The 19,718-nt window shown below is 45.8% G+C and overlaps 1 protein-coding gene across 3 annotated transcripts in view; it reads left to right on the plus strand.

Moving 5' to 3' along the window:
* TENM4 (teneurin transmembrane protein 4) overlaps positions 1–19,718 on the plus strand; it is a 597,404-nt gene that overhangs the window by 469,253 nt on the left and 108,433 nt on the right. For all 3 annotated transcript variants that reach the window (XM_042957496.1, XM_042957497.1, XM_042957498.1), the window contains one exon: positions 6,749–6,934. In XM_042957496.1, coding sequence (XP_042813430.1) covers positions 6,749–6,934 — 186 coding nt within the window. The remainder of the gene's footprint in view (positions 1–6,748; positions 6,935–19,718) is intronic.

The raw sequence follows: 19,718 nt of genomic DNA on the forward strand, positions 1-19,718 counted from the left end.
CTTGTTTTCTCTCTTACCCCTAAACCCACCTGAGGGAAATGCCCTGGTCAGAAGCAGGCCACTTCCTGCCCAGCTCCAACACCCTCCTTCTCCATCATTTTCCCCTAGTCCCATGGTCCTTCACCTCCAGCTGTTCTCCTTCATCACTCACAGCTCCCTTGTCTCTACCTCTGTCCATATCCACCTTGCAAAACCCAGGCCCATCCCAGCCACTCACCATCCCTCAGCTTACAGCCTGCTTCTGAGCACTGGAAGCCAAACCACCTCATGCTCATGATCTTTAGCCTCTCCTGGGCCCTTCCAGCTGCATCCTTCTTATACTTTGGGAGTTATTGCTCTTGTTCCCCGAAAGGGCTCTTTAAATGTCCACCTCTTTTCGTCAGCAGAGATTCTGACCTCACTGAGAACACTGAAGCCATTGGTAAAGTGCTTTACCATTATCCTGGCCTGTCCCTTAAACAGGTCCTGGCCTACATAACCCTCCCCAGAAGATGAGGTGCCCACAAAGAGCTGTCCCTCAGATTATGCTCCAAATCTAGTCCTCTCTAGCTGCTCAGAGGTGCCTCGGTTGTTCACATCATCCCCTTGCTCTCCCCAGGATCATTAAACTCTCCCTTCTCCTGGATCTTTCTAGCACATAAACATGATATAGTTGCCATACAGTGTTTACTCTATAAAAGATGTGTATGATACTAGGCACATTGTAAGGTGTCCATTTAAGCCTCACAGATGAACCTGAGATATTAGTGTATAAACCCTATTTTGCAGAAGAGAAAGCTGAGGCAGAGAAAGGTGGAGTAACTTGTCCAAGTCACACAATTGGATGGCTGGATGCATGGATGATAGCTGGATGGATGGATGGATGGATGGATGGATGAGTGATGGATAGATGGATGATGGATGGGCGGACGTATGGATGATAGATGGATGGACGGATGGATGGATGGATGGATGGATGAACGGACAGACAGGCTGATGGCCTAGTGACTGGATAGATGATTAGATGATTGGGTGGATTGTATAGATGGATGGACAGATGGGCATATGGAAGGCAAACAAACAGATAAACAGACAAACAAAAGGAAAAGTACTTAATATGGTAAACACTGGGTCAGGGTGAGGAAGGAGACTCTGACTGATCTCAGAGATCCTGTATTCTAGCTGGGGCAATGATCTAATATGTAACTAACAGTCATTGAAATGTGTCACGTTGCAACTGAGGTTTCAGCTCAACTCGGTCACACAAGTCACAGACCAAAGAGCTGTGTTAATCATAGCCACCTGTCATTCTAGCTAAGTTACCTTTGAGCCAGTCACTTAATCCCTCCAAGCTGTTTCCCCAGCTATGATACAGTAATGAAAATACCATTGCAGGGCCATTGTGAGGATTTAATGAGATATTATTTGTGGGCCACCGGCAAGGCTTCTACATTTTCTCCTTATTTCTGCTTCAATAGCGTGGCTTAAACTTAACGTGTACCAGAATTTCAGAGAAATTCCTGAGCTGTGCACTAATTCCGAAGAGCTAGTGATAAAACAGAAAATCCTAGCAGGAATCATTTAAAATTATTTAACCCTCTATTAAAATTTCTTAAGGGCATTCTAAGAACCTCAAGGCCTAAGCAAAATAGAACAATTTTCCCTATTATCCCTTTTAGTGCTAAATACGGACTTATTAAAGGACTTTCCAGGAGGTCACATGGGGCCAAGACTCTGTTTCACCTGCCTCTGTTCCTTGCTCAGCAGGAAAGCCCACAGATCCTTGGGCGGCGACCCTTGCATTCCTCACTTGTGGCAATTCTGAGCATCTTTCCAAGTCGCAGAAATTTTATGAGAAAAATATATGTAAGTCTGTCCCTTTAGGGGAACGCCACAGCTTCCCGTACCAGCTATTTTAATGAACAGGATTGTAAAATAAGTCCAGACAAATTAAAACATAGCTGTGCTAGGTCCCAGGCTTCATCCAGGCTCGTATAGGGATTAACATTTAATGAGAGGAGCCTGGAGCAGCTTTTTCCCTTATGTATACACTTTGGGGCACAATTAACCAATAGCCAAACCTGCTATCTTTCCCTACCCTTTTCACTTCTTCCTCATGTGCCTACTCACTTCCACATCATGGAAGGAGAATGGGTGTGACATGGGAAGCAGTAGGAAGAAAGGTGTGCATGAGAGTGTAAGGACTGAGGCCCTTTAAGATTACAGAGTTCTCAGTCAGAGATTGCAGCTGAGTTTCTAAGAAAGTTAGGCACAAAGGGGACTGAGCCCCTGTGCAAATATATCTAACTAAATAACTCTTGTACAATATGACCCTGAGACAGAGTCAAGCCCAAGTAATTTAACACCTCTTCCGTGAAGTTTTGTTTTTTGGGGTTTTTTTTATTCATCTGTTTTTTCAACAAATATTTGTTGAAATCTCATGTTGTGCCATGCCTGGTGCTTGCTGCGGGGGAACCAAGATGAGAAAAAGCTAAAGCCTGCCATTAGGTGAGCTGTTGGTCTGGAGAAAAGACAGGCATGTACAGGGGTGAGGCAAGGCAGAGGTGCAGAAGGGAAGAGCTATAGGCATGGCTTTCCCTCAGAGAAGAGCTAATGTGTTCTTGGGCCTGGCCTGGTTCATCTCCAAGATCCTGTATGCTTCAGTCAAGAACTTTACAGGCTTAGAATCAAAATTGTAAGACAGCTTGGGATTTTCGTGTGATTTCAAGAGGAAGCCAAGGCTGTAAATACAAACGGCTTCTTCCTGGGTTTCAGTGGTATTGGCCAATGGTGCCATGCAAGGTAACTAGAGAAAGCATACCTAAATTTTGAGGCTGATCACTACAAAAGCTAATATTTTGCTCTTCAAGAAGATGCTCCTCTTCAAGAAGTACAGCTCTGATGACACAAGAGGTCTTCAGTCCTCATCAATGAGTTGTGTTCATAGCACAGCTCACCCAGGGCCTTCCACATGCACCCTTTTCTTCCATTATCACCACTCAACCAGTGGGGGACCATTATTACTGTCCTCATTTGGGGAGTGCAGAAGTATGACCCAGATTAAATAATTCTCTGAGGACTCTACAAGGACCCAAGGAAGCTGGGGAGTCAGAATCGGAGCCCAAGTCTACCCTACGGATTGTGTTCTCCATAGTACTTCAAAGGATTCCTCTCAGATCCCAGCCCCTCCAGCTACCAGCCAGAAAGCTCTGATGTGTATCAGGTGAAGGTCAACAGGAACTTATCAAATGCTCACTTGTATTGGATATGTCACAGAGTCAGAATTCACATCCGATGCTCTGACGTCAGTCCAGTGCATATGCTACTACACATCATTTTCTTTCTCACAAAAGTATGTGTGAGCATAATTTATTATACCCTGACTACGTGCCAGATGCTATGCTAGAAGATTTACTTCTGCACATGTGAACTTGTGTAACTGATATCAGTTATGTCTGCCTGCCATGCTAGAATGTCAACTCCTTGAGGTCAGGAAAGAACCATGCCTGGCACAGTTACCATCAGATCCCATTGCTGTAGGATTGGCATGTAGTGGGCACACGAGAGAGGAGACAAGTGAGAGCAATTCCTACACCACCCGTGTCCAGTGGTTAGTGTCATCCCTGGCTTACAAGCAAGGAAACTGGGATTGGAAAGGAGCGATGACCCACATTTCACAGAATCCCACTTACATCACATAAAGGATAGATGAGCTGTCAAAGCACATTCTTCAGTGCCATCCTATTTGATTTCCAGCAACCACTCTGGGAAGTTGTATCTGTTTTCATGTCAAAGCAAAAATCAAGAAGGAAAACGAAAGCAGTTCCTTTTATATCAAGGACAAAAAAAAAAGAGAGAGAGAGAGAAACATAAGAAAAATCACAACAGGACCTACAACTTGAGACCAAATGATAAAGCAGCATCTCTGGTTTCTGCTCCCGTCAGGAGTCAGTGAGTCTCCCACGCAGGCGGAGAGGCCATCTGCAGAGGGGAACCTGAACACTGACAGGCTGTGTTCCCATCAGTTAGCATCCCATAAACATCAAGGTCACCCTGTTCAGGCCCCTTGCATTAAGACGTGTAAGAGCCCACAACCCAGCTTGTAAAAGGCTGATGGAGAGGGGCCCAACCACCAGGCAACCTCAGCTTCATGCCAGGAGAGCATGTCTGGCGTAAACTGGCGAGGAAATGCTGCGTTTGGATGGGCAGCCCAGCAGTCTCCAGATGACAGAAGTGAGACTGAGTGTCTGGGAAATTCTGCGGAGGGGATCTCATTTCATTTCACATATATCCAGGGGCTGACTTGGATGTAACAAAAGATAAGCAACAGGGCCAGGAAAGGAGACAGACCCGCTGGAAGAACCAGGAGGTTCCTGCAGAGGAGAGCCTGCCTCTTTGCTGATCAGTTTCCTTAATCTTAAAATGTCTGTCTTGCATATTGCCCTGAGAATTGTCAAAACAAGGAAGGAGCACCAGGGGAGCCGCATGACCTTATAGAATTCGCTCATACTGTCTGGGTCTCAGTAGCCTCACCTCTAAGAAAGATAGTAGCTGGGTGTTCTGACAGCATTGTTGTCGAGGTTAAATGAGAAATTGCATATGAAGAGTGCTTTGTAAACTCTAAAACCTGATATAAGTGTTAGTTATTAAGCCAAAAATGGCTCTCCCACACATTACCTCATTTGATCTAACACCACCCCTGTGAGATGGTGAAATGGGAATGTTTTTATGCCTGTTTCACAGACATAGAAAGCGAGGCTCAATGAATTTCATAACCTGCAACCTGCAGATCACCCAGCCAATAAGTGACAAAACAAGAGTGGACCCCAAATCTATCTGATCCTAAAATTCATGGTTTTTTATTTACTGTGTATAAGCAAGAAGGTGCAGCAGTAACAGCTGTAGATTATTTGGATACCCTTGGGATTCCAACATCAGTTTGTGCTTTGTCTGGATTGTGATCTCCCAGAGGATGGAGATTATGTCTAGTTTTTCTCCGTATTCCTGACACAGCCACAGTCTTCAGCGCATAGTAGGCATGCATGCAGTACTATCTGAAGAATGAATGATCGGTGTGAATTTATTGATGCATACTGTATATCAGGCACCCTCCGAAGGGATGCTGTCACCACCCCCATTTTACAGAAGAAGAAAGCGAAATTCAGCAATGGAATAGGTAGCCTGGGGTCACGTAACTGGCAGAACATATATTTGGAATCCCATCTGATTCTAAGTCTTATTTATTTATATATGTATATATGTTTACATATATATATATACACACACATATACGTGTGTGTGTGTGTGTATATATTTATTTATTTATTTATGTTTACATATATATATATATATATATATATATATATATATATAATGCTTATTTACTTTTTGAGAGGCAGAGAGAGACAGAACGCAAGCAGGGGAGGGGCAGAGAGAGAGTGAGAGAGGGAGACACAGAATCTGAAGCAGGCTCCAGGCTCCGAGCTGTCAGCACAGAGCCCGACGCGAGGCTGAAACTCACAGACCACACAATGGTGACCTGAGCCGAAGTTGACACGCTTAACTGATTAAGCCACCCATGTGCCCCTTGTATTTAGTTCTTAAACATTGTAGCCATTGCATTGTAGGTTGATATGAAAGGTCTAAGCCTCTGCGATCTAATTTTGATTTAGCTCCTTTTTCAAAAATAGCTAGACTCTTAGTAGCTTCTAAACCAGAATACAGCTTGGAAGATTCCAAACTGTCGTGGGCAAATGCAGCATGACACAGTGCCAGTTAATTTAGTTGGAAAAAGAATAAAAGCATTGGGATTTTCATTTGAAGACCGTGGGGCCTCGAGGCCCAGACTTCAGGCAGGGTCTCCGTCACGGTGCTGGCAGAGAGCATCAGTGGCCACAGCTGCTCAACCAGTTTCCTAAAACCCGTTTCCGAGACTTCACAACCTCTGCCTGTGTAACTGTGAGGCTGCCACTGGCCCCCAGCCGAAGCGGCTTGTGAATCGGGCCGTGTGTGTTTCGTGCCGACTCACAGGCCTTTTGCGAAGGGCTGGGCAACCCCTCTCTGGCTGTGAGATGGTCCCCCAACTCTTTGCTTTGGATCAGAAGGGCCACTGAGGTTGTGCTTGGAGTGGGAGTGACGGGGCAGTGTGTGGAGCATGGAGCACAGGTGGCAGAAGCACAGAGCCACCCCCTAGAAAACACGCCGGGGTGCGGGGCACTGGCCTCCCTTTCACCCCACCTCGATCGCAGTCAAGGCCAGAATGAAATGCAGACCCCAGGCCCCCTGCACGTGCCCAAGCCAGATCCACGAGCACTTCACTTGGCGATGGGGGACTCGTCCTCACTTTGTTTTCACACATAACCAGTTTTTAATTAAATTTGACTTTTCCTCACATCTGTTTGGAAGGCCCGTCCCCGTTGGAGGTGGCAAGCACAAGAGTAGGGACAGGCTGGCAATAGGGGAAAGCAAACAGAGCAGAGCCCTCCAATCCGCCCTATTTTGGTAGGGAAACAGGTCAGGACAGGCTTTTGCCCGGAGAATTGTTCTCATCTGAGGGTCACTGTTCAGGGAGATTCGACTCCCGAGCCTCACAGGAGACGAGGTGAGTAGCCAAGTGTGACCCTTTTTCCCAAAAATGACCGGCTCAAAACGTGTTTTGTTTTTCTCCCCTCCCTCCCCGTCCACTCTCCCCCCTTCCCCTGCACCCCCCTCCCCCCTCCTCCTCCCCCCTCCGCCCTCCTCCCCCCCTCCACCCTCCTCCTCCCCACAGAGATCTGTGCTGCCGACTGTGGCGGCCACGGAGTCTGCGTGGGGGGCACCTGCCGCTGCGAGGAAGGCTGGATGGGGGCGGCCTGCGACCAGCGGGCCTGCCACCCGCGCTGTGCGGAGCACGGGACGTGCCGCGACGGCAAGTGCGAGTGCAGCCCCGGCTGGAACGGCGAACACTGCACCATCGGTATGGCGGGCCCAGGCCCGGGACCTGCTGCGGGACCTGCTGCGGGTGGCACGCTGCCTCTGTCCGCATGTGGGAGCTGGGCAAAACGTCCTTTCATCTGGCGACATTATGGTTGGCCTTTCCCAACATCAGTTGGACTTAAGCTCACAACTGGCCATCTTTAACCTTTTCCCTCCCAGTCTGCATTTCCCAGATGTCTGTTAGCTGGTTCACGTGCCTCGCTATTTACCCTTCCTGGGCCGGACGCGGTAGGGCTCTGTATTAAGAAGCTGGGGGTCAGGAATAAGACACATGACTACTACCACTTAGCAGCTAGCTGTGGGCTGTCCCAGTGCCTCTTTGAGCCTCAGTTTGCTCACCTATAAAATGGGGATCATACTGCATATAAAGAGCATAGCACAGGCTGGCCCATGGTACAGTGCTCAGTAAGTGTGGCCATTATTATCAAATTCATGATCTGGTTGGGAGCGCTTGGGCTTAGCTCTGAGGCCCCCACACCCCCTGGCCACCTAGGCCAGAGCTCTGAGAGAGGCCTGGAATCCTGGGGAAAGCTTCCCACGGGCCCCCGGCACCACTTCTGCCTCCCATTGGGCCTGGCTCCGTCCCTCCCTCCCCTGTCCTTGCTTCCATCCAGTCTGCACTGGTCTCCTCGGTCCTCTCCTGGGGCTCCTCCCATGGCTCCTGCTGAAGCAGCACCGTTGGCAGCTCTCGGCACAAGCTCATCACTCCCCTCCCTTGTTCCTGCCTTTCCTGCTGCTTTTGTTGATTTTAAACACAGCCAGACGTTTTGCTTGGTTTGTTATCCTGGAAAGAGCACTCACCAAAAGCTCTTTATTGAATCAACTGGTTTGTGTGTGTGTTTTAACTTCTTCCCCTTCCATTTTTTTCAAAAGGAGGGTCTGTGATCAGATGGTGAGCACATGGCTTTGGAAGGCAGGATTCCGGGTGTCTCTCTGACTCTGAAAGTCACCTCTTGGGTCTTACAGAACCTGGGAGACAAGCCCCAGATCTTTTGGGGGACAAAGAAATTTGGAGCAAATGGAGCCACTGCTCTCATTTTTCTTGGGCTCCATTCCTTTTGTTCTGTGATCTGAAATTAGTCTGTATTCATCATTCCCCACCCCCACAGCATCACTCTGTTTATAAATGGCTGTGGGATTCCTTGCACTTATTAATAAGAATGGCTTCTAATTTTTGATTATTTACAATGTGCCAAGCATGTGCTGAGGGCTCTAACTGCATTATTTCATACTCCTGCTCCCAACGGTCACCCTGTGAAGACACACATATTATTTCTTCCTTTTCAGGGACCTGAGGCTTAAGGTCACTTAGCTTTTAAGAAGTAGAACTGGAACTTGAGGCTTGGTTTTCTGAGCCTTGGTGCCCAGGCTCCTCACCAGCTGCTTGCTGTGCAGTCTTCAAGGCAAAGCCCAAATTTGCTACGGAGGCATCTGGCTCACCCCCTTCCCAGAGGCTGTGCCTTCTCCTTATGAGTTGCAAACCTGGTTTGCCTACCCCGTACTCTTAACAGAGCCATCCTGGAGCCGACGGCAGCCCTTCCTGCTTTGTCCCTAGCAGAGGGTGCCACAGTGCACAGTGCTTTGTCCCTAGCAGAGACTGCACACTTCTGGGTGGCTTCCTCATATCAATTTCATCCTACCTTACAATGGTCCTGGATGTCCCTTGATGAGAAGTGGCCCTAGTCACCCACGGGGCCCTCTTCCTTAAACCCCACTTTCCCTACACCCTCACTTTCACCATGACTGGGGACAGGTTGCTCTTTCAGTCTGCCAGCCCAGAAGGGGGCCCGTCCCTCTTAAAACCAAAATCGGAGCCCAGAGAGAACGCATTCTGTTTTCTATCACTTGCTTACAGTGTCCTCAACTCACCATACCAAGTTCCAACAAGTTTATGGATGTCAGACTTTCATAAGATAAGAGCATCTCATCTTAGTCAAACAATGATGAGGAATTTCAGGAAGTTCTCCCTCAGCTCAATCACAGATGATTCATGACAGGGCTGGTGGGCAGGCTGTGCTGTGTCTAGTGTCTTATAGATGTATATCAGCCTGGCCTGAAGAATTTCCCATTTGTTTTGATGCCAGAAAGTCAAACCATCCCACCCCACTCCCACCTGCCCTCTCCTCCCCTGCACACCCAAGTAGCCTTTGTCACTCTTTAAGAGCCAGCTCCTCTCTGGGATTGCAGATGCTTTTTCTCCTCCAGATAAGAAATGCTTCCAGGTAAATGCGCATGATTCAAGAGGGGGGCCGACAGTCCTAAATACCAGAAAAATGTCACAGGACATTGAAGAAGTAATGGACTAAGTCATAGTGGCTCAGATGAAAGGACGTTGGCTCAGAATTCTGTTACCTTTCATTTTGTGGTGAGCATTTCGTGTGTCTCTGTCTAATCTCCCTGCATGGCAGCTTTGCTCTCTGTGGGTCTCTGTCTGTGGCCAGCTGCATCCCAGGGAAAACCCAACACCCTAGCGCTGAAGGAACACTTCAGTAGCCTTGTCCAGTGTAAGGGAAGGAGGGTAGGAGATGCAAATGAGGGAAACAGCAGCGGTGCCTTTGTTTTCCTTTTGGAATAGAAATGAGGAAAGACCCCTTTCTGATCATTGATGGTGACAAGAAGCGCTTCCTTCTGTTTCCAGGGAACTTCGCTCCGTTTCAGGATCATTAAAGAAAAGACAAAAACTGTTGATGTGAAGAGTTAGAGATCCAAAGTGTTAAATGTTCTCTTGTTATCAGATTTCATTACTATACAGTAGGTCACTATAGCACAGCTAGCTCGTGTGCTGGAGCTTAGTGATGTCCCATCCCAGAGAAAAAGCTGGGATCCACAACACTGATTCAGAGACCTCCATACAGTAGAAGCAAGAGCAGAGGGACTGTTTATTTACACACCACTGCCCTCCGTAAACAGGAAAGAATGATTTGATTACCTGCCAGCTGGCATTAAACAGTAAGACAAGTCTGGGCTCCTTATGGTCAAGTAAGAAGGATCTCTTCACCCCAGTGACATTTCCTGGGGCAGATTATTATAGTAGGAATTTATCTCTGTGCGGAGGCTTTGGTCCATCTTTTCTTATATGGAACTACTTAATTTTTCTCAAAAGAGCTTGGTTTTCAGAACAAAAGGGAAATGGACAATGGCATCCTCTTTAATGACCATGTTTTTGTCAACAAGCAAGACTATTTCACATCGAATCCTAATTCCTTCTCTTAGGAACTGTCTGTCTCTCTTGGCGAAAGTCCCATGGGCAGACCACATGGCCACTGGGGGCTTCATTTTCTCCCTCTGTGGATCACAGAATGGGGGTGCCCGAGAAGGCCTCTGGAGGAATGGCGTTACAGCCTCCCCCTCTACTGCCCACAGACCTGCACACCCAGCATCCCAAAACTGAGTTACCCCAATCCTAAATATATCCCCCAAGTAAGAAGAGATTTTTCTTTTTCACTCTCACTCGTCAATAACGCCCCCACTTGCATAGATGAAACCCAGTTTTCCTAATCCAGAAGTTAAGGTAAGATGAATTGATGCGGCCCTATTTCTCAAGTACGTGGTCAACCCAGAGCCATAAAAAGCCTATTTTGTGATGTCTCTTCCAGGAATTTCATGGGTGTCAAGTCCGGGCCTTGACCTCCCAATTCTGTAGAGAAAGCTAAAAATCATAGTTAAATTTGAGAAGGTGTCTAATTTTTTCCTATTTCTTTGAAACCAGTACTAACATTTTTGGTCACTTTTATGATAGTTGTTTTATTCACTTCAGTGCCCCCTTGTCTTTAAAGTCTCAAAACACATGTGGGAAATGCTAGCTTCTGATTACATTTGTAAAATTCCAACCTTGACCCCAAAGCTGTGATTGTTCAAGATGCCAGATACACAGAATTATTTACTAGGCTTCAGGATTGCTGTCCAATCATATAAATCTGGATTCTTAAACAAATCCTCCTCTGGGAGTAAAGATCAAAATAATACTCGGATGATGCAATTATTCCAGTGAGCAAAGCCAGACTTCACGATGAAGAGAAATTATAAAGAAAGGCCACAAAATCTTCTGGAGTTCTTTGTCCACTGTTGGCTGATAGCTCTCAGGTTTCTTGTTTGTAATCAGACATTCCTTAACTGAGAGCTTATAAGAGACCCACAAAGTGTCAGTGATTGTATGACAACCCTGTGCTTGTCGTTGAAAGCACTCTCTCACAACAGCACCCGTGACCTGAGAGGACAGATGCTGGCAAGGACAAGAGAAAATGGACAGGACTCTACCCCAAGTTATCAGAGCAAGAGCTTGGTTAGTCAATGGTTCGGGGGGATTTTAGCCCACAGGTGGTAGAGGTAGGAAACTGGAAGGAGGTTTAATGGGCTTTGTGCGTCCCTCTCGGGTTGGTGCCACTGACCACTTACTCATTGGCCCTTCATCCAAAGAGAGAAGGGGATTAATGTATCCAAGATCCTAACAAGAACATCTCTTCAGTGGTTTGTCAAACATCTAAAGAAGGTCACACGATCATAACCACCCTAACCATCACCTGCTATAATGACCCTTGTTTAATCTGGCCTGATGCATATCAGCAGTACAACTGTTAGAGTCAGCAGAGGCTCCCGGAGAAGAAGAATGAAAAGCCTCACGCCATGTTCTCCACAGCCTTTGACAGGGGGGCCCCTGAGGCTTCTTGGGATTACCCTAAGAGAAACTTTTGGAAACTTACGTTGGTACAAGCGAGTCAAGGAAAGAGGTTTGCATGTTGGAGGCCATAGAAGTGCTAAAGATATCTAAGCCCTCACAGACTCATGCCAAAGGCTCAGAGTCTGTATCATGAATCGCATTATGCCACCACTATCTCTGGTTTCTTGCACAGTGGCAGGAATAGAGACAGAGCATAAGAAACATTTCTCCTGAAGAGAAAGATGAAGGAATTTTGTGAAGTCCTGAATCCACCACGCGCAATGCAAACTCATGGACTTTGTACCTTCTTTTCTGAAAGTTACTGTTTGAAAATCATGATGGATTCTTCAGTGACTACGTTCCAGGGCAAACGTACCAAGATGTTCAAACAATAGAAGCGTGAACAACAGTATGGACTCCTGCATATCGCTTTTATAAATAAATGGCATTGGACTTCAGAGATCCCAGCTATCCTTTCCATTTTTAATAGCCAGAGACAAGGAAGCTCTATTGTGTTCCCAGAAAACTTTGGGATCTGGTACTGACTGGCCATTATCAGCTTTTGGACGCACGGTGTGGCTCAAGATCACTGGGTACGAAAGGACAGAGTGGCTTGTGGAGCTGGAATTTGAAGTAGCAAATGCCCACTTTTGTCTTCTGAAACCCACAACATCGATTGCAACCTGAGTCTGCCTCAGTCATTTCCACTGCCTGTTGTTCCTGCTCCTTCCCTCCTTCCCCCCCACTCTGTGTCCTGGGAAATTAGTAAGCATTTTTTAAAGATATTAGAAACATACTGACTTTTAAAAGAGATCATTATTACTAAATTTTTCCTAAAAGTGAAATGGCAATAATAATAATAATAATAATAATAATAATAATAATGATGATGAAAGAAATGGCATTAGAAGAGAGTTCTCTGAAGTCAGCCCTTAGGCTTGGGAAGATTAAGCCAACAGAGTAGAGGTAATCTGTACTCGTCACCACAGCCAGGGTATCACCCTTAAGTTTGGAGATGAGCAAGGTTTTTCTTGTGAGAGAACTCCCTCAAAGAGGATGCTGCATGATGGTGTGGCCACCTGGATCCCGCTGATGGTGTCTCCCTTCCAACCCTGCGAGAGAAACTCCAGTGCTTCTAGAGCTGGGTTCAGTTATGACAGCAGTCTGTGCTCATGACGCTCTGTGAAACTCCGCATCTGAAAGCTAAGCACACCACCTGAGCCAGGAGGTCCCGCAGATGCCGTATGTGGTGACATATTGTGGGAGGTGACGTCTGAGAAATTTTAGATCGCTTTGAAAATCTAGATGAATGAGCTTGACTAAAACAAGCGTGACAGATTGAACCGAGAATCAAGAAAGGCTTCACCTTCACCAGAGATGCTTCCCGGGCCGCGCTACCTGTGGGCTGGCCCTACTTTTCATTGCTCAGCCTTTCACAGCTTTATTTATTCACTCTTGCCTTAATAAGCCATTCTCCTCCACTTTCCTTTCCTGTATCTTGTGATCTCACGGACTCCGTGGCATCTGTAAGCATGAAGGGGAAGCATGCAGGCCCAGTTAAAACCTCCTCTTCCCAATTTTCCACTTGGCTATGCAGCCTTCCGGAAGCATATTTCGTCTTGAAACAGAGACCGTATGGATACCTAAAGTCAAAACGTAGCCTCTCATCCACCAGTCTTTTGAAGCAAATATATATTGATGAACAGCAACGGTGTCTCTCCTTGCCAGAGGACTGAAAAAATAAAATTTATATTTTTTCATGAGGGGAGTAAGAATATTCCAACAGTTTATAGAACCCCAGGGCTTCCAGAGAAGGCCCCACCATGCAGTCCAGTCCTACTTCTGTGCTTTAGATTCGTGTGTGAAATCAAGCTGAGGGTGGAGGCCAGCCTGACAGAGAGCATCAGGCCCTTCAGGAGAGGGCCATTGGTCTGGCCATTGTGGGGGTGCACGTAGGGGAGCTGTCATGAGAGGGGTGGAAAGGAAGCTCCCCTAAGGGCTATGACTGCAGCCCAGGTGGGGAAGATGAAATGATACTACTGATTTACGCTGGGAACGAAGGGGGCACATACACGTACTGCGAGGTTTCTTTCAGAGCAATGTTTGACACCCATCCTCACAAGATACGCAAAACCTTAGATGGCCAAGTAAGCCAATGCTTGGATGCAACCCCTCCATTGGAAAACAAAGCCAACATCATTCTATCTTTTGAGGTAATGAGCACTGAGAAGTGGTCAGGTTTTCTTTTCTTTTTCTTTCTTTCACGGTGGCATCCATCGACCTGCACCTTACATTCTGTGTAAGAGACACAAAGGAGAAATGCATCTTACTTGGGACACCAAGCATTCTGCATTCAACTCTATGCGGGCACATGTGTCCGTGGAAAATTCCAGAATGGCAAACAGATAATCTAGTGGTATATTTGACCAAAGACTCAACCCACTTCCCCAGCCCGTATCAAAGATGATTCCAGTTTTGCATAGCTCTAAGTTCCAGCTCCCTGGGAGCCCCTCTGCCCAGACAGGGGGCCCTTGGTCTCATGCAGCTGCTTCCCTCAAAGGGAGGTTGGGTGCTGCTGCGGGTGGACAGAGGACAAGTTCTAGTTTTCCATAAAGTGGAACAAACCTGACAGAGCAGGAACATGGCCACTTTTGCAGCTCTCCATCCTCCTTTTTCTCCTGTTTTCCCTGTCCCTATGTCTTCTTATATATGATCACAATTCCAAACTCCTGGATCGTAGACCGTATGGAAGTTCCTTTTGGCCGTTTCTGGAGAATGTGCTTGCTCTCCCTCCTCCTCTCTCATGTCATCTCGTCTTTGGTTTTATTTTCGCCACCATGGCGGGTCTGTCCCAAACGTGGGGTGCATCCCTTGTGTCTCCTTAGCACCCGGCATGGTTATGTGGCAGGCAGTATTGCACTTACTTGATCCTACCTTAAATGTCCTGTCTTTTATTTCCCAAGCGCACTATCTGGATAGGGTAGTTAAAGGTATGGTCTTCCTTCCTCTATTTTCCTATTGTCTTCGTGTGTGTGTTTGTGTATGAGCATAAAAGAAGAAATGTGTATATAAGAAATGTATATACACCCCATAAAGCATGGTGTCGAGATGCTGCCACATCCCCAGCCTTGTCACAGCATCCACTACCCAGAGGGTGGGTTTTTGGTCACACGGTGGTTGATATACCTGGAGTGTCACCCTTCCCCTTAAAGCGCTCAGTCTGTTTGTGACATCACCATTGTGCTGTCCTCCTTCCCTCCCCATACACACATACGCCACTCACTCTTTCTGCCCCATCTTACGTCACCCTACCCATCCCTTACACAGACCCTGGTCCATCAGAATTAAGATGCTGAGGACCAGGGTGGGTGGCCTGAGAAAAGAAGGGGCCCCAGAGCAAGCTAAGGAATCTTAACAACTACATGACATTGCTGTTGTCATGTTCACTCATCCAACAGCTGCATGCGAAGCACCCACTGGTGCTAGTGCTACGTGTTAGATACTGTGATAGGCTCTGGAGAATTGGGGAAACAGACCCCTGACCACAGGGAGTGGATGGTCTGTTTGTTTGGGTTTTTTTTTTTTTTTCCCTCTTCAGAGAAGCCCCAAGTTTGGTAAGTCTTATCTTTGAGGAGTGTTCCCTACAGGCAAAGTCATTCCATTTTAAACATCTTAATTAATTAGGTAGTGCCTAATTTTCCAAATAGGCCTTATTACTCTAAGAATGTGTCTGAGAAAGATTAGGTACGTGTGTACCTAAAAAAGGCTCCGAGCCCCCTGAGGAGAAATACCACACCATGTTCGTCTTCTTGTCCCGAAGTCGTGACACATCACCTGGCACAGAATACGTGCTCAGTGGTTAATGACAAATACTTCACCGTCAGACTGCCTGAGCCTGAACGCCAAGTCCAGCAGTTCACGAACTGGGTGACCTTGGGCAAGTTACTTAACCTCCCTTCACTTGAGAGTCCTTCTAAGATAAACTTGATAACAGGAACTACCCCCCTAGGGTGGGCATGGGGACTGAGCAAAATAATGAATGTAAAGTGCTTAGCACACGGGCAGGGATGATGCTCAGTAAATGTTAGCTATGCTATTTTATCATTATATTCTTATTCTCACCCTTAATTTGGAGGACTTCATTAGCCAGACTAATTTTTGAAGTTGTAAAGAAAACAGCTAAATTGGCTTATAATAAGAGATAGAAACTGCTATTTAAAAACTTATGGAAAGGGTTTGGGGGAAACATAAATGACTGAATACTTTCCAACTGGAACATCTTTGCCAAATACAGCCAAGGTGTTACTGGGGCCCATGAGATGCATGCCTGGTGTTGAGAAGAAAAGTCCCTTGCATTTTATGTGCTGGTCTTCAATGGAGAATACAATCATTCCAGCAAAAGAGAGTCGTATCTGTGAGCTTCTTTAAAACAGGAATTTATTTCACACATAATCATTATCAGAGGAGTCCTCAGCATAGATTAAATTTCATAATGTTAACCATCTATTTGGTAGAACTTTTCCTACTATGTGAATTTTTTTTCATACCCATCTAGTCTTAAGCAAGCCCTTTGGGTTTTTGTAAGGGAGCAGAGGTAACTACTCTCATTTTATTGGATAAGGACATTGAAGTTGGGGAAGTTGAGAGGCCCACTCTGGGTCACATTTCTAGTAAGTGGCGGAGCCAGGACTTTGAATTTCCTGACCTGATCCATATTTCCAGCATTCTATCTTCTGTCACCTTTCACCAAGAATGTCCCATAGTTTCCAGGATTCTTCCTCCAAACCATGTCTTCCAAACTGGCAGCCTCACCAGGAAGTGATGTATATCGTCTCTCAAACTACCCGTTCTGATCTTCAGTTCAGAAAATATCATCAGACCTTTATTTGGATTAAGCCAATAAATCATAACTTGCTTTAAAGGACAGATGTTCTCTACCAAAATCTAGGTTTGAGCCAGGCCACCATCCTGCTGACTTTCTGGTACATTGGGTGCCAATCCTGAAAAAACAAAAAAGAATTTAGAGGCCCGTACAGCACAAACTCAGGACTTGTTAGAGTACCATGCAGTTCAAAGATAAGCTGGCTTTTGCTCTTTGTTTTCCAGTTGGGTTGGTAGAGACTAAAAACACAACATGCACTTAATGAATATGTTGAATCCTCCTAAGTGTCAGGAAATGTGGATATCATACAACAGAAATGCTTCCTACTCTTGTATTGCCAGCAGTCTGGCAGGGAAGACACTAATAAAATAAATAATTCCATTGACGTGTGATGAGGGTTATGACAGGTGAATTCCGGGGGCCACTTATCAACGAGACCCCCCAATCTAGGCAGCACCTTGTAGACCAACATTGTGAACTTCAGCAGAAGCATAGGAGAAAGCCACTACAGGTTTTTAAAAGCAGGATAATGACGTGATGACACTTGTGATTTGGAAGGATCCATCTGGCCATATTGAGGAAAAAGAATTGAGGGGGAATCTTTGGGGGCAAACAGAACAGACCGATTAGGAGACTATTGCCATCATCCAGGTGGGAGATGATGATGACCTTATCTAGGGAAGTGAAGTGACTGTGGGGATGAAAAAGGACAAGAGGACCAGAAAGAGAACCAGAAAGAAACGGGACGTTTTAATACATGATAGGGATATTACATAGCCCCTTTGCCGCATAACTAAAAACCACCTTCAAGGATTCTGAAAGTCTTCTTGTCATACCTGATGCTAGCTTCAAGGGGGACTTCTTCATCGGCTTCAGCAGAAGGGCTGGAGATAAAGTGGTCCCTTGTCATTTAAAGGGCATCTTTTCTTTTGAAAAGCTTAGCCCTTCTCTAAACCTTAAAATTACATTATTTTGGCTCTAGCAAATGCCTGATGTGAGTCCTTCCAGAGGGGATTGTTAATGTCAGTTGGGTTCCCTGAATTATTGATGAGTTTCAGAGCTGGTGGAATTAATGAGCGTTAGTGGTGGGTAAGGAGGCATATTGCTTTAAGAAAGTCAGCATGTCACCCCGGAGGAGGCTTCCTCATGCTGGCTAATGGGGGTGTGATTACTCTAGAAGCAAACTGCTGACTGAGAGCAAACCTCATTTAACCCCCAGGTACTCAAAGTCCCTCTGAAACCCTGAGACTGATAGGACAGTGCAGACCCTGAGGGTAGAACTTGGTGCATTTGAAGAAACTAACTGTATTTAAAGCGTTCCTGTGATTTCACGTGTAGAGCTGACCCTCCCCGAGAACACCTGCCCCTCCAAGGCAGTCTCCAAGCAGCGCCGAACTTGTGCGCTAAGCATCGTGTGCGAAGAGGAGCTCACTAGAGCAGGGGTTCCCAAAGAGGGGTTTTGGAATGGAATGGTTCACGTTATTAGAAGTGGTTATGGGGGGAAATGTTCTGAGGTCAAACTGGAGAATGTTCTGAAAAATAAGCAAGTTTCTTTATTGTAAGACTTCTCAGAGCCTTTAATATATTAATATTCCGTGTGACTTTATAGAATAGGAACTAGGATAAAATAGTTTCCAAATTTGACCACAGAAGCTTGTTTTTGAGGACCTCATAGTACTAGCATTGTACAAAATTCACTTTGAGAAGTATCGTTTGAGATTACGAGACCCATTTTAAATCCTTCCTGGAACAAAGTAAGGTATAGGTAAATAGAATATAACATAATTGAGGGCAGAGGATGATACATTGAATCTCTCTATGCCCCAGAATTAACACACACCTGCCTGGCATCCAGTGGGTGCTGAGAAAAGTTTGTTTAAATTGAGAACAATATCATCAAAATTGAAGTTGCTTTGACCCTCTCTATTGGGTCAGCTGCACCAGAAGGACCTAACACGTCATCTCATCTGAACCTTCATTTTATAGATAAGAAAATTGAAGCCAAAAGAGGAAGAGTAACTTTCCAAAGATCCCACAAGTTAGGCAGCAGGTACCAGAACCTAGGTCTCCTGTCTTCCTCATTGATTCATTTCAACAGATACCCATCAAGTATGTGCTACGTGCAAGGCAAGGGAATAGGTCCAAAGTTGCCTTATGGTGGTTATAGTCCAATGGAGGGAATAAGCATTAATTGCAAAATGAATACTTTACGTATACCTGGGACGCTGGCTTCCAGGGAGGACAGAGCACCGGGAAAGCATGAAGTGGTGGGCCTGCCAGGCTGGGACTCGTGGCCTTGAACCCATCTCACTGCCTCCCAGGGAGATGCATGTTGACTCCCATGACCACATTGTTGGCCTTGTCTCAACTCTCTTTGGCAAGATTCGTATTTATGAGGACCATAGCTCTTGACCCAAAACTGAGACAGTGGGGACTGGCAAAGGATTATTTCTGGTTTGTGAATTTCTTAGTGAAGTTATTACAATGTTAAAGCTAATCAATTCAATAATAATAATAATTGCAGCTCTCATTTATTGAATGCCTGCTTATGTTACCCATAACTGTGCCAAATAATTGACATACATTATCTATCTCATTAGCCTTCTCACCAACTCTTTGAATTAGGCCTTACCTCCATTTTACAGATGAGAATACTGAGGCCTAGAGAGTTAAATAATTTGCCAGTCATCACATGGGTAGTAAGTAAAAAGGTAGTATGGGGATTTGTACTGAAGGCTGCCCAGTCCCAAAGTCCACACCATGTTACAGCAAATGGTTTTAATTTAAAATTTAGGATCAAATGGTGTGACATCGTAACTGCCTTAGAAAGCCAGGATCCGAAAAAACAAAAAGTTATTTTAAAATAGTATGTGTGAAGTGTCTAGCAGAGCGGTTAGCCATGGTAGACCCTGAGCAGACGGCAACTGTCATCGTATTACCATCCTGAAGCCTCTAAACCAGGCACTGGCAAACTACAGCACACAGGCCAAATCTGGCCCATCACCTGTTTTCGCCAGTAACGTTCTATCAGAACACAGCCGTTCATTTATAAGTTATATCTGGCTGCTTTCCAGCTACAATAGCAGGTTTGATTAATTGCAACAGAGACCATGTGGCTCCCGAGCCTAAAATATTTATTATCTGAACCTTTACGGAAAAAGTTGTCTGACTCTGATCTAGACAAGTGCCTCAGGTTTCTGTGTTGCCTTTCTATGAGCCCTGTGT

This window comes from Panthera tigris, chromosome D1, assembly GCF_018350195.1.
Source record: "Panthera tigris isolate Pti1 chromosome D1, P.tigris_Pti1_mat1.1, whole genome shotgun sequence".
Classification (NCBI taxonomy): Eukaryota; Metazoa; Chordata; class Mammalia; order Carnivora; family Felidae; genus Panthera; species Panthera tigris.